The sequence below is a fragment of the Schistosoma haematobium genome, chromosome 1 (genome assembly GCF_000699445.3).
Source record: "Schistosoma haematobium chromosome 1, whole genome shotgun sequence".
Lineage (NCBI taxonomy): Eukaryota > Metazoa > Platyhelminthes > Trematoda > Strigeidida > Schistosomatidae > Schistosoma > Schistosoma haematobium.
In genome coordinates, this window is record NC_067196.1 from 50,317,379 (window position 1) to 50,330,454 (window position 13,076).

The 13,076-nt window shown below is 37.6% G+C and overlaps 1 protein-coding gene across 2 annotated transcripts in view; it reads left to right on the forward strand.

Annotated features, from left to right (window-relative positions):
* The window catches only part of BICD2_1 (Protein bicaudal D 2), a 40,756-nt gene that overhangs the window by 974 nt on the left and 26,706 nt on the right, over nt 1-13,076 (forward strand). The window contains exons 2-8 of one of the 2 annotated variants that reach the window (XM_051208984.1): nt 39-404; nt 439-736; nt 2,661-3,460; nt 5,019-5,321; nt 6,760-7,086; nt 8,121-8,525; nt 9,834-12,265. In XM_051208984.1, the coding sequence (XP_051074398.1) occupies nt 39-404; nt 439-736; nt 2,661-3,460; nt 5,019-5,321; nt 6,760-7,086; nt 8,121-8,525; nt 9,834-9,896 (2,562 nt within the window). In that variant the 3' untranslated portion in view covers nt 9,897-12,265. Of the gene's footprint in view, nt 1-38; nt 405-438; nt 737-2,660; nt 3,461-5,018; nt 5,322-6,759; nt 7,087-8,120; nt 8,526-9,833; nt 12,266-13,076 lie in introns of those variants that run through there. The other variant, XM_051208985.1, reaches the window with a different exon arrangement.

A 13,076-nucleotide genomic window follows, 5' to 3' on the forward strand; every position in this document is an offset into this window, starting at 1 on the left:
TAATGTCATTTAAATTATTGACACACTCTCAACTTCAGAGTTTAGAGGAACAGAACCTTATTCAACGTAGACTAAGTATCGCTGGCTTCCAGGAGGAGGATGACTTGGTATCCGAGTCGGCAAACAGAGAACGTGTCTTAAGAAATCAAGTGCATGATTTAGAAGTGGAATTAAAGGAGCTCAGACTTAAGTATGAGCGGCAAATGGCGGAGAATGACACGTTGCACAAAAGGAATATTGAACAACAGTCGGCTCATGAAGATCTAGAGAAACAGTTTAGGAACCTGAAATCTGATATTAGAGATGCTAAAGCAAAAGAAGTTCAAATCTTAAACGAATATGATGACTTGGAGGCAGAAAATTTAGAGTTACAAAAGACTATACTTTCCTTAAAAACTAGTCAGGTAAGTTCGAAGTGTGCTATATTGGTTATCTCAGGTGGAATTTGAAAGCGTAAGGCATGAATTAAAGCGACTACAAGAGGAAAATGATGTTATACATGTCCAACTGGAAGAAATAACTCGTTTAAAGCGGATGACCGAAAAGTCCTTGGAAGATGCTTTAGAATCACTCCAGATTGAACGTGACCAACGTCATAATTTACGCAAGGAACTTGACAGCAGAATTATATCGGATTCAATAAGCCACCTCAGCGACTTGCGAAACCTAAACAATTTGGCAAATGTTAGCAAGCTTAGTCAACTTCAGGAAAGTAATACTGAATGTCAAAAACTAGGTAAGCATTCATGAGAATTCAGTTGCGGTAGCTTATTATTATTTTACCCTGTTACTTAATCCGAACGTTCTGTTGTTGACTGAAGTACTATTCAGAAACTTTGTCTATTTATTTAATATTAGTTCGTTCTGTAAAGTATACCATTATAACTAGTTTCTTCAGAACAAGATAGTCTTAATGGCTCTGCTTACCAGCTCTGAACTACTGTATGGGTGTATCACAGTATATATCAACTACAAGTAGAGCATTACGTTTTTCTGGATAATAGAGACAAATTTTCGTAAATGGGATATTTATTAAAACATCATCTATATAAATAAAATCAACTTACCACAAAGTTATGGAGAAACTTATACAAGTATCGGGTACATTTAATATTATTTTCTTAGAAGCTAAGGCTCTGGTTATTAATATCGTAGTCGAGTGTTGGCATTGCGTCGCACTTTCAATCAAACCAATTAGTAATTCCACTGTTACCCCCAACAAAATGTTAGACCAAGCTAAATGTGCAAACGTATCTTTTTGCTGAGTTGATTTTATTATTGTTTTTCTGCATAATTTAATACTTAGATATAGCTTTCAAATCAGTTTGAAAACGTTTAACAGTCATGATTTTATTCTTTTGATAGGGCGCTTTTAATTTTTCAACACACCACTAACATAGACACTAACAAACTAATATACGCTCAATTGTTTCATAGGTTTTCTCCAACTGCTTGGAACTTAAAAATGATAGTATTCGTCATTTGGAGAAACAGGTTCATATATTTTACATGTCTAATAGAAATGTCTCCATCATAGTCGGGAATGATACATAAACAATAAATATAAAGTCATAATTAAAATCGTCTACACGATTGATTGTTTGTTGGTTAACTGATGGAAATTCTAGAAGACGAAGCAAAACTTGATATCTACTGGTTTCTAGAGAAAATGTTAACAAAAGTTACTCAATACTAGCTACGAAAAAGGACTAAGTAACGAACCAACGTAGTGAGGTCCATAAGAATCAATAAAAAACGAATTATTCCATAGATTACAATATGCAACTAATTGATAGAAATTAAGATCGTTATAAATGATCAAGTCTGATGGAAATTGATGGGGATATTCTCAACATTATGCCAAACATTTACATTTACTTGCTTACTCATTATTTGAAAATACTGACTCACTGTTAAGCAGGTAATGAGCGATTGGATTGTTACATGTCATGCTCAGTGGAATGTACTCAAAGATACCGACTATATCTCTTAATCTCTTTTCATTCTATATGCCCAGCGCTTTGTTCACTTTTGACTACTTAAGTGAGCAGTTTGCTTGGCATAGGGAGACTGACTTCGATGCTAGATTATTTAACTTTTTTAACATACGTTACATCAGGGCTGCAAAAGAGGGAAGCATCGTGCAATATATGAATAGACTAACAGGAATAGTATCTCATGATACAATTCATACAACGTAGTACAGTTCATATAAGGTTGTTCATTCCACCTTGATAAAGGTTTCGATAGAAAATGGCTTCGGAATCACCACTGGTTCCTACTCTGAGCTATATTTGATAACATCTGAAGCCAATAAGTTTTATGATTTGTAGGATCCAAACCAAAACGCTTTAATAGGCTGAAGAAAACCAGTCCCAAATAGCTTTATTATTTACTATGGCTCCATGTAGAATGACCAACTCAATTTTTCCCACCCCATCCCAGTATCAGGAAACAGTGTGCTTCGAAGGCATTCATGAGAAACTTCTAGTAACCTGCAAATATCCTGTAATTTTAAATAACATGGCTCGCAGCCATAACATGAATCGAACTAAATATCAAAGTTTTATACTGAAGCACCAATGTTTCAACCAATATTTAATCACTATGTATCTATATGGTTAATTACAATAAAATTAATTTAACTTCTATCCTACTAGATACCAATGTGTCTACTAATGAACCTCCTGAAAGTGATGTGAAGAATCGAGAAAATAAGTCTGGTTCTAAGCATCCTTCGCCAGACGATCTGCTGACTGAATTAAGAACTACAGAAATCGCCAAGTATGAGGCAGAATTGGCTCATATAGAAGCTGAGAAAAATGAACTTACGAGAACACTCGAAATTACCCAGCGATCTCTTGAGTTGGCTACAAGTGAAGTTTCAAATAAACAGGAGCGTATCAATGGGTTACTGGCTCAGTTAGATGCAATTATGTCCGTCAAATCAGAAGCAGATTCTGAATTCGAAGTCAAAGAATTGGAATTAGAAGCACAACCAACTGCAAACTGTAAAAATGCGATGGTGGAATCCTGCATTTCAATGACTTCTCATACAGATGAAAATGAAGATCCAAATACAAACACACAAAATGACCTAAAAAGATTGCGTAGAGCTCTACGGCTAAATGAAAATCGTTATTCCGTAGCTTTGCGACAAATTGCCAGCATGCAACATGATCTTTGGAGATATCATGAGCGTGAAAAAATTGATTCTCGACCTGAACTAGCTTCAGAAGAATCCTTAAAACAAGAACTGGTTCGCTTACAAGGCATTTTGGAACAACGTAATGAGGAAATAAAAACGCTACAGCAGAAGCTATCTGATAACGAACAAACTATTTGTACAAATTATAGTAAGATCTGTTCTGTCACGGAAACTTATAAGCAATGTCTTATTGTTCTTATCGGGATTTATAGCTTTGTGTGCTCAGTTATTAAAGTATCACCACATAAACAAGTGAGCGTTTTAGGTTTCGTTTCTATCGTTTTGTTTTGTTGATATGTCTAGTATGTGTTAGATCTGATCCTCATATCGCAGTTGTTGGGAAATATTTGGGTTGTTTGCAAATTTTGTGAAATTTGGTGAGGAATTGTGTAGTTCACAATGCTGGCTGTGCTTTTATGTTTGCCCGTTAAGGTGATGTGTTGTCGGTAATGTTTTAGTTTACAATTCAGTTCCGACAAATATTTATAGGTAACACTACTGCTTTACAATAACCATCCCAAACAAGCAATTACACCGAGTCGCGTTATCGTAAGAATTAATCTAAAATGGAGTTATTATGTGCATGGTCCACCAATGTGTTTTGTTTAAATGTAGGCACTGGTGCTGTCCTGAACGACAATAAAAGCTTCTCAGCAAAGCAACCCAGCCTCGATTTTCGTCCGCTACATTAATGTAGACGTCAGTTGCTTGAGTATTGTACGAAATATATGGACCAGCAGGCTATCATTAATTGATACATTGGGGTCACACATTGTATAGGGCTGATATACACCTTGGTATACCAGTAATATGAACTAAGACAGAGGCTCAAAATAGGAGATACATTTTAAGGCAATATCAGAACGTTTTGAAAATTGGTGATGCCTTTTATGGATGTGGTTATTGTTTTATCACTTTTAGTAATCAACCAACATTGCTAGGTAGAATTTGGATTTTAAATTGGTTTCTTTCTGTTCTCTAAATTTTTATTTATTTATTTTAATACATAGATATTGGTACAAGGAGGTGCCAAATACATATGCGCCACACAGATCTCATTTGATATATGTGAGGGCTGTGATGCTGCCCGGGTGCCCAAACCGAAGCAGGTGGTTTTCTTAAGGGGCCACACCCAGAGCCTTCGACCTGAAGGTCTGATCCACAAGGCAGTGGAGCATCGTAAGGAGATTCAGTCCCCCATGATAGCTGGTGACTAACGATTGGTTCACACGCAATTTGTCCCTTCAGGATACTGAAGCTCATGTGCACCATTGGTTTGGAATCAGGGTTTTCCAACACCCCTAGGTGGACTCTCCATGTCCAGCAACCCGGTTAAAGCGCCGGACATTCGCTTTTCGTGCTCTCATTTTCGTAAACAACCCCGCCACGAGAAGGCGATGAGTAGGACTTCCCTGGCAGAGGCTATATACGCGTGGCCGTGTGAGAGCATTTCGAGAGGGAGAGCGGACTCTCCCCACTCTCGGCCGTACCAGGGCATTTGAGTTCTCTAAATATTTCAGTTAAATATTTATTTTTGCGCCGGCTTTGCATTCGACTTTTGCATAATTAAAGCTGTACAGTACTCTTAAAAGTATGTGCCAGGTATTTCTTTTTCTAGCCATGTAAAAAGCCTAATCAAATAGAGTAACAGATTTGCTGCATTGTTCTCACTTCTTTTAAGTGGTGATTATATTTCACGTAGTTTACTAATGTAACTCTTCATAGAAAGTTTTGTTCCGTTTTTAAGCAATTTTTGTTTGTTTTGAAAAACATGTCTTTTTAGGTTTCGGTTTTATTTACTTCTTCATAGGTCGCTTATGTAGCGGATCGTTTTAATATCCCTCTTCGTAGTGAGAAAGATTCGTCGGAGAATTCAGTCGCATCTGATCTAGTTGGGACAGATAAGTCTATTGATGAACAGTTGGGACAAGATTGTGGAATAAAACCAACAGAATCTCCCACGTCTAATGCAAAAACAACAACCAGTACTACTACTACCGAATCTAATTTCGAAGTGTTATCCGAAGAAGCCGATTTGCATCTTACCGTTGTCACACAACTGCGTCATCTAGTTAGCACATTCAATGAAAAGTATTCTCAGATTTCAAATCAGGTACAAATAACAGTGTTATAATCAAGATTTATGTAGCTTTTTTAAGTATTAAAAACAAAGCAACATGTATAATTTAAATTATACGAACTAGTTTAACATAGTCCATACTTAGTTAACACTTGTCGCATATATCCAAGGGTTTTCAGTACACCGGTCGTATATAGGATTTGGAAACTGATGACAGACTGAACGAGTCTATGCATGTCATGTGACCATACTCACACATTGCCTTAAGGTGAAATGGTATTTGACAAATTATAAACGAGGCACGCTATTGAGGGAAGTCTATTATAGTTCCAATAGAGAGCTTAATCTATATGTCTTTGTCTGGGTCAGAGAAACAAGTTTTTGTACCAATGATTAGTGTACTTAATTATCCAGTTTTATCAATTACAGCTTCCTAGCAATTTACATCTCCATAGCATATCTGATTGGGCAACCACATAGGAAGTGGGTGTGTGTGGGTCTGACTTCGTGGATCAGGTCAAAAACAATATAGTCTTTTTATATTATTGTCTGAGACATAAATATTTTCAAAAATTATTGTTCTGGTCAAACCATACACTTAGAAATCCTGAATTCTATGCTTGTGAGTAGCCCAGACTAACCACTAAAGCGTATCCAAAATGTTAAAACAGTTTACAAATATTTTGAGATCCATCTTTACAAATAACAATATGTTGAAGCAATGATATATATATATGACAAACAAAAAGACCTGATTTGTTTCTTATTCCGTAATTTCGTTATGTTATTCACATTTTCCTCCATGTAGATTGGCTTATGAAATCGTATGATCAATTATGTTTTGTGATTCGTAATAATAATTGGGCTTCATAAGATTCCATTTTATGATAACTGTGTTTGAATTTTACAACCGTTTATATCAAATTGTATTATCCTTTTCCCAAAATGGAGGTTTTTGACACAGTTCATTATTAATCATTAGTCATTATTAAGAAAAAAAATTGTGTACCGTCAACGCAGGATTTCTGACGAATGTAGATCACCAGTCCAAATATTCCATACCTCATATCAGCACAGTGTGGTAGGAAATTAACAAAATGATTCTCAAACATGAGAAACATAGTTCAGAAGGAGCTATAAAAAGCTTGGAAAAAGAGATTTTACTGTGAAAGTTTCACCCCATCTCGCCTATCATTTCGTACCGTAAATTATGATTAGTTGGGCCACAACCAGAAGGCCCATACCTACTGATGTGGATCAATTCAGAAGTTAACAGCTCTTAGGATCGATTATATGTCTTGCTCTGACTCCCACCCTAGCTTCCTTGCGATTTATTCCTAGTTTACGTAGCACTGCGCGTCTTGATAGACGGTGTTTAGGTTTGCATAACATTATTCAGTACTTTATTTCTGGTTAGTTGATGTGGTTTGTAAATCTCAATAATATTATTATTACTAATGTTATAAAATAGGTCCCTGGACGTAGCAGTTTAGATATTGAAGAGACCCAACAACAAAACTTGCGTTTAAAAAGTCTGTTGGAGACGAAACGTGAACAAGTACACACATTGCGTAATATGCTGCGAGCCAATAAAACTACAGCTGAAACCGCTCTAGCAAATTTGAAACAAAAATATGAAAAAGAGAAAATTAATGTCAGTTCAACAATGCAACAGTTACGTAGTGAGTTGAAGACACTTAAAGAAGATGCTGCAATCTATGGTTCTTTACGCGCTGTATTCTCCCAACGTTATGATGAATACATGACACAATTAGATGAAATGCAAAGGAAACTAAGTGTAAGTGATAATAAATTCTTTTACAGTTATTTTCAGCACATGCATATCTTGGGTATTTCATGCATACACTTTAGCAACTGCGTAGTTTTGGTTTCATACAATTTTTCACCATTTACTAGTCGGAAAATGTGACTAGATATTTAAAGCATATTATTAACTACATGGAATCGCAGTTGTTCAGTTTTACTATTTATATTTATTACTCAACACTATAGGTCGATCAAAAAATGAGTTGGTGAAATCTAATTAAAGGAAAATATTAAAAAAATGTTAGATGATAATGAATATCAGGAAATAAACATGACTTTTTATTGTCTGTTTCTGTAAAACTGTTAAATCCCCTCAATTTCTTTTCACAACACTTCATTAAATTAGCTTGTGCTGTAGCATTTTCAAATCATTTTGGGTTGCTTGATAGTTCATTTTAACACATAGATATTGGTACAAGGAGGTGCCAAATACATATGCGCCACACAGATCTCATTTGATATATGTGAGGGCTGTGATGCTGCCCGGGTGCCCAAACCGAAGCAGGTGGTTTTCTTAAGGGGCCACACCCAGAGCCTTCGACCTGAAGGTCTGATCCACAAGGCAGTGGAGCATCGTAAGGAGATTCAGTCCCCCATGATAGCTGGTGACTAACGATTGGTTCACACGCAATTTGTCCCTTCAGGATACTGAAGCTCATGTGCACCATTGGTTTGGAATCAGGGTTTTCCAACACCCCTAGGTGGACTCTCCATGTCCAGCAACCCGGTTAAAGCGCCGGACATTCGCTTTTCGTGCTCTCATTTTCGTAAACAACCCCGCCACGAGAAGGCGATGAGTAGGACTTCCCTGGCAGAGGCTATATACGCGTGGCCGTGTGAGAGCATTTCGAGAGGGAGAGCGGACTCTCCCCACTCTCGGCCGTACCAGGGCATTCGGGGGCAAAATAAGTGTCGTTTATATGTTGACTATTGTCCATGTAGTCAATTTCAAATCATGTAATTTATATTTTTTGCTAACTTTTTCAAAATATTTTGAAAATATAGGTAGCTGAAGAAGAAAAAAGAACTGCAAATACTTTGTTACGCCTTGCTATTCAGCAGAAATTAGCTGTTACTCAACGACTTGAAGAACTTGAAGTAGATCTCTATCAAAAACAAAATTTTGACATTCGTTCTGGCCAACCTCATCCACCTTATCATACTAGTTCAATTCAACCATCTCCTAATTCCCTTTTATCTAGTCCAAATCACCAGCACTCTTATTCTACATCAATTCATAGTCAGCGACATTCAACTCCACAAAGCTTCCCCCCAATTGATCTTTCCACCCTTAGATCATCTACCCTTCCGAATGCTCCTTATTATACCGGTTCAAGTCCACAACATGGAAGTATGTCGTCCAATGGCAGTGGTGCAAGATTATCAGGTCCAGGATCCGATAGAAGCAAAGTAAGTAATTTTTATCATGACACATTATGCATATTGCACTGCGAAATAGCATGTTTTGATGGAAATTTTTTAAAGTTTGACACTAAGTAGATTAATTTGTGATCTATAGGTAGATTCTAAATCATTTCGTTAATGTTACTGGCAGTGCTGGATAAGCTGTTTAAGTAGAATTAGATTACCTTACCATTGAAGATATTCGGCGACTCTCTATGTCCGGCCATCATTGTCTCTGAAGGATTGTTTACATCCAGTGGCAACATGATGTTGGCGATTTGTGTCCGGTGATAATTTAATTGGCGTTGTTATCTTGAAACACTGGCTTCTGTGGTTTGGACATGTTTTAGGAATGTCATCATCGCAAATTCCGTCCTGTTTTATTTACCGATGTCTTGACCGATTGAACAAAGCAAAGATGGTCAGTCTATGACATGGCACCGTAGTATTAAAGAAAATTATGGGACGACTTTGTTGGTCCTTCACGACTCTTTCAGTCAGTCACAACGTAGAACCTGGTACGTATGTACATTGGTTAAAGTTGTCATGCTCCGATTAGCACAGAGAGACTAAATTGTCAAGTCAAATCCCAGAATATTAAAAACAGTAACAGTATCAGTGGTAATAGGAAAAATTAGACATCGAAGATACGATTCGAAAAGAAAATATAAATTGGTGGAATACGAATAAAAATAATTATAGTATTTCTGAATTTGGAGGTAGATGAAGAACGTATGTACCTGCTCCATTGCAAACGATTTTAAGCCATATCATTCAACGTCTTCAACCATTGATTATGATAATCGCATGGACCCCAAGTAGGTAGTCTGCACCTATTAATATGGCTCAGTCTAATGTTCAGTGACTTCATGGACTGGTGCTATGTTTTGGTTTGGCTGCCCCTGGCTTTCTCTCAGCCTACTCCTGCACCAGAAAACATCGCCCACCGGGGTAGGCGGTGGTTGTGCATATGTAACTCATGTCGCAGTCACCTCAGTTGATGAAGATTTACTATTTCATCAATCGATTTCTCGTATTTACCCAGTGCTCTGTTCCTAACCTATGGATTGGTTACTCCATGGACTCTCTGAGTGGGCTTAGAGATATAGTATAACTCATATGCTTGAGATTTTATCAGACGTGGCTCTTAATGGAAGCCAGTGACGATCCTGCTGTAGTTTCCTTGTAAATTCTTCGTAAAAGTGATGGAAACATATTTAACCTGAAAGATTCTTTTTGCTTGTAATTTTGTTGACTGAATTGTTCCTCCCACTGTATACTACTCTCATTCATTTATTTTTATTCATTTACTAGTTTTCGGTTATTCTCACCCTCCCTACTTCGTGTTTCCATTGGATCATTTTCTTATTGCTGTAACACATATTTATTTTGGTGCACATTTGTATGAATATCTATGTGTTCAAATAAACAATAAATAATAATCTTATAGTTAGATATAGTCGTCAAGTGTAAAAATAAGATGTCCTCCCATTAAAGTATTGTTTTATTGTAAGTAGCAGTGAAACCCAGGATACACGACTTATCAAACTGGCGTTTACCTTCGTCTCAGTAAATGTTGTCATTGTCGTTAAGATTAATTCCATGTATATGTATACAACATCTGAATGAAGGCTGAAGAAATGATAGCTCCCAGAACTAATGGATTATTATTCTATATATACTTATTCTATAATTATTAAGTAACTAGATTACTGTATATGTGCACATATATTCCTTTTGTCATAAGCTTTTGGTTGACTCATTAAATGTTATCATACGTTTTACTATACCTACTTTGTTCCCTGTAGGTTTTGTTTAGTCTCTCCTATTCACAGCCGCTTTCCATCTTGATTATGTATGATTATTATTTTATATTTATGGTGTGATACGGTCTGGTCTGCCTTTATATAGACAACGTCTGTTTAGAGTATAAGATAGTTCAGGCTGGCTGCTGACTTCTGGACTCAAGGGGAGATCAGTGAGATAAGCTAGACAGTCGTGAATCAATAGAAAATTAGCTGTTAAATCAAGGTTATTAGTGCTGGTCGGACGTGGAATTGGCCAACTTAGAGACTCTAAGCCATAAAGTAAGTAGTGGACGAGAGTCGAACAAATTAGAATCGGGGTTGTGATTGGTGGTTGATCAGTTGAATTCGGACAGGGGGCTGCAAGATATTATATATAAATATATATCTCATATATGCTAAGGTGGTCGCAAGGATAGTCAGATTTTATTAGAAGGGTTAAGATCTCTTCTGGAATGACAACCGCTCGCATACGTTCTACCAATTCGATTTTCCGCATAACCTTTGCTCTCTGATTGGTTGTCATGTTTTTTAGTCCGCTAAATTACTACATGTCGAATGTTGTCATATCCTGCTACTATAGTAACAACTTTTGTACTGATTTCGTTTGAGTTACTTGTTCTACCAAAAATATCAAGTCGCCTGCATTTCCGTCTCCTTCCTGTCTTAGCCGTCGAGGTTTGATGTGTTAGGCATAAATGACTGTTGTTAGTTCAGAAGAGAACTGATCGTATTAGAGAAGTTCAGTTGTTTTCATCCCTGAATCCGTAACATCGTAGGCCGTACTGAGCTCCAGTAACAAAACACAACAATATAAAAGCATTAAATAAAAAGATATGTTTGTTCCATCGATTTGGCTTATTTCAGCGAGACTTGTGTTATGGGTTAGGATTTTATTAATCGATAAATAGGAAAGTATGATGTAACCAAATTATTCATGCTCTTGACACTGGTTTATTGATTCGAACCTGTGAATCAACTAACATTAAATTAGGTTCAGGGTAACCTGTTTCTAACTTCCAAACCCCCAATTTTTTTAACAGTGCACACGATGCCGAATCGTTTAAATTTGTGGCCACATTGTAAATTGATCAATAGAATTTAATCAACACTGAAGTACTAAAGGGATATGACATTGGTCACTTCTCAATAATATATTAGTTGTAAAATGAAACCCGTAACCATTTTTAGTAGTAATGGTTATATCTTATTGATGGAGCGAAATCTGTTAATCTAGTCATATTTCGTAAATCCAGGTCAGATATGAAGGTTTTGAAGTCAAGGTTGAATTGTAACTAATTGCAAAAAATCTGTCAAATCAATCACTACCCCAGTTGAACAGTGACCCAATAAATATCTTCTAAATAACATTTCAGTTAGTAACCTTTTTTCATACCTGTGTTTAGTTAATCGACGGAAGGATTAAATACCTCGGTTATTTATTTATTACACATAAATATTAGTACAAGAGGGCACCAAATATATATGCGCCACACAAAACAATGAGAATTTAAAGACAAGGAAAAAAGGTAAGGAGCGTAAAAAAAGAGAACAATAACGAAGAGATTGGATTAAGGTAGTGTAATAATAATAATGGTAATAATGGGGAAACGGAAAGGTACAATCAGAAGAAATCTTTCAGTTTAGGGAGACACAACCACCTTTTACGGAGAAAGTAAAAGGTTACAGCAGGATCGCCACTGGCTTCTATTCTGAGCCATATCTGATAACATCCCTAGCCACTGTGTTGCACCATCTCTCGGACCCTAACCAGGGAGTCGTGAAGGACCAACACAAGCCAGTCCTTTGCAGCTTTCTTTCATGCCACGACACCATGTCATGCACTGACCACTTCTCCGCTTTTTCCAACCAGTCCCAGCGTCGGCAAATAATGCACGACGTGAAATTCTCTGGGACGACATTTGTAGAACATGTCCAAGCCACCGAAGTCGGTGTTTCAAGATGGTGACACCAATTGAATTATCATCTCTGTGCCCGAACACACGATGTCGGACCTCTGCATTACTAACATAGTGTTGCCACTGGATGTCAGCAATCCTTCGGAGACAGCGATGATCGAACACAGAGTCGTCTAACGTCCTCAACTCGGAGACCAGGTTTCACAAGCAAAGAGCAAAACTGCTCTCACCGACGCGTTGTAGATCCGACCTTTTACAGCCAGACTAACATCACGAAGGCGCCAAAGATGGCACAGATTGGCATACGCCGCTCTGGCTTTCACTATACGTGCATTGATCTCATCACTCACACCCCCACCAGCACTTATGCAGCAACCTAGATACATGAACTTCTCGACTACTCCTATCTGCTCACCATCCAGGATGAGTACAGGATTGGAATCCTGCCAGTCTTGTAGAAGTACTTTGCACTTCGAAGGTGCAAAGCACATACCATACCTACGGACACTGATTGCCAACTGATTAAGTGCGGATTGCATGGCTTGGGCATTATCGCACAGTAAGACAATATCATCCGCATACTCAAGGTCGAGAAGTCTTTCTCCGGGCAACATATCTACGCCGCCATTACTTACATCCATCAGAGCTGTTCCCAGAATGTCGTCGATGGCAAAGTTGAGGAGGAATTCTGTCCATCGTCCAAGACGTCGATGGATGTTAGTGATTGGCATCCCATCATCCTCGCAGATTGTTTCGCTCACACCAGGCTTCCTGCTGCCAGTGGCTCGGATGAGTTGGAAGAGCTTCCGGTAATTACCAGATGCAGCTGCTGC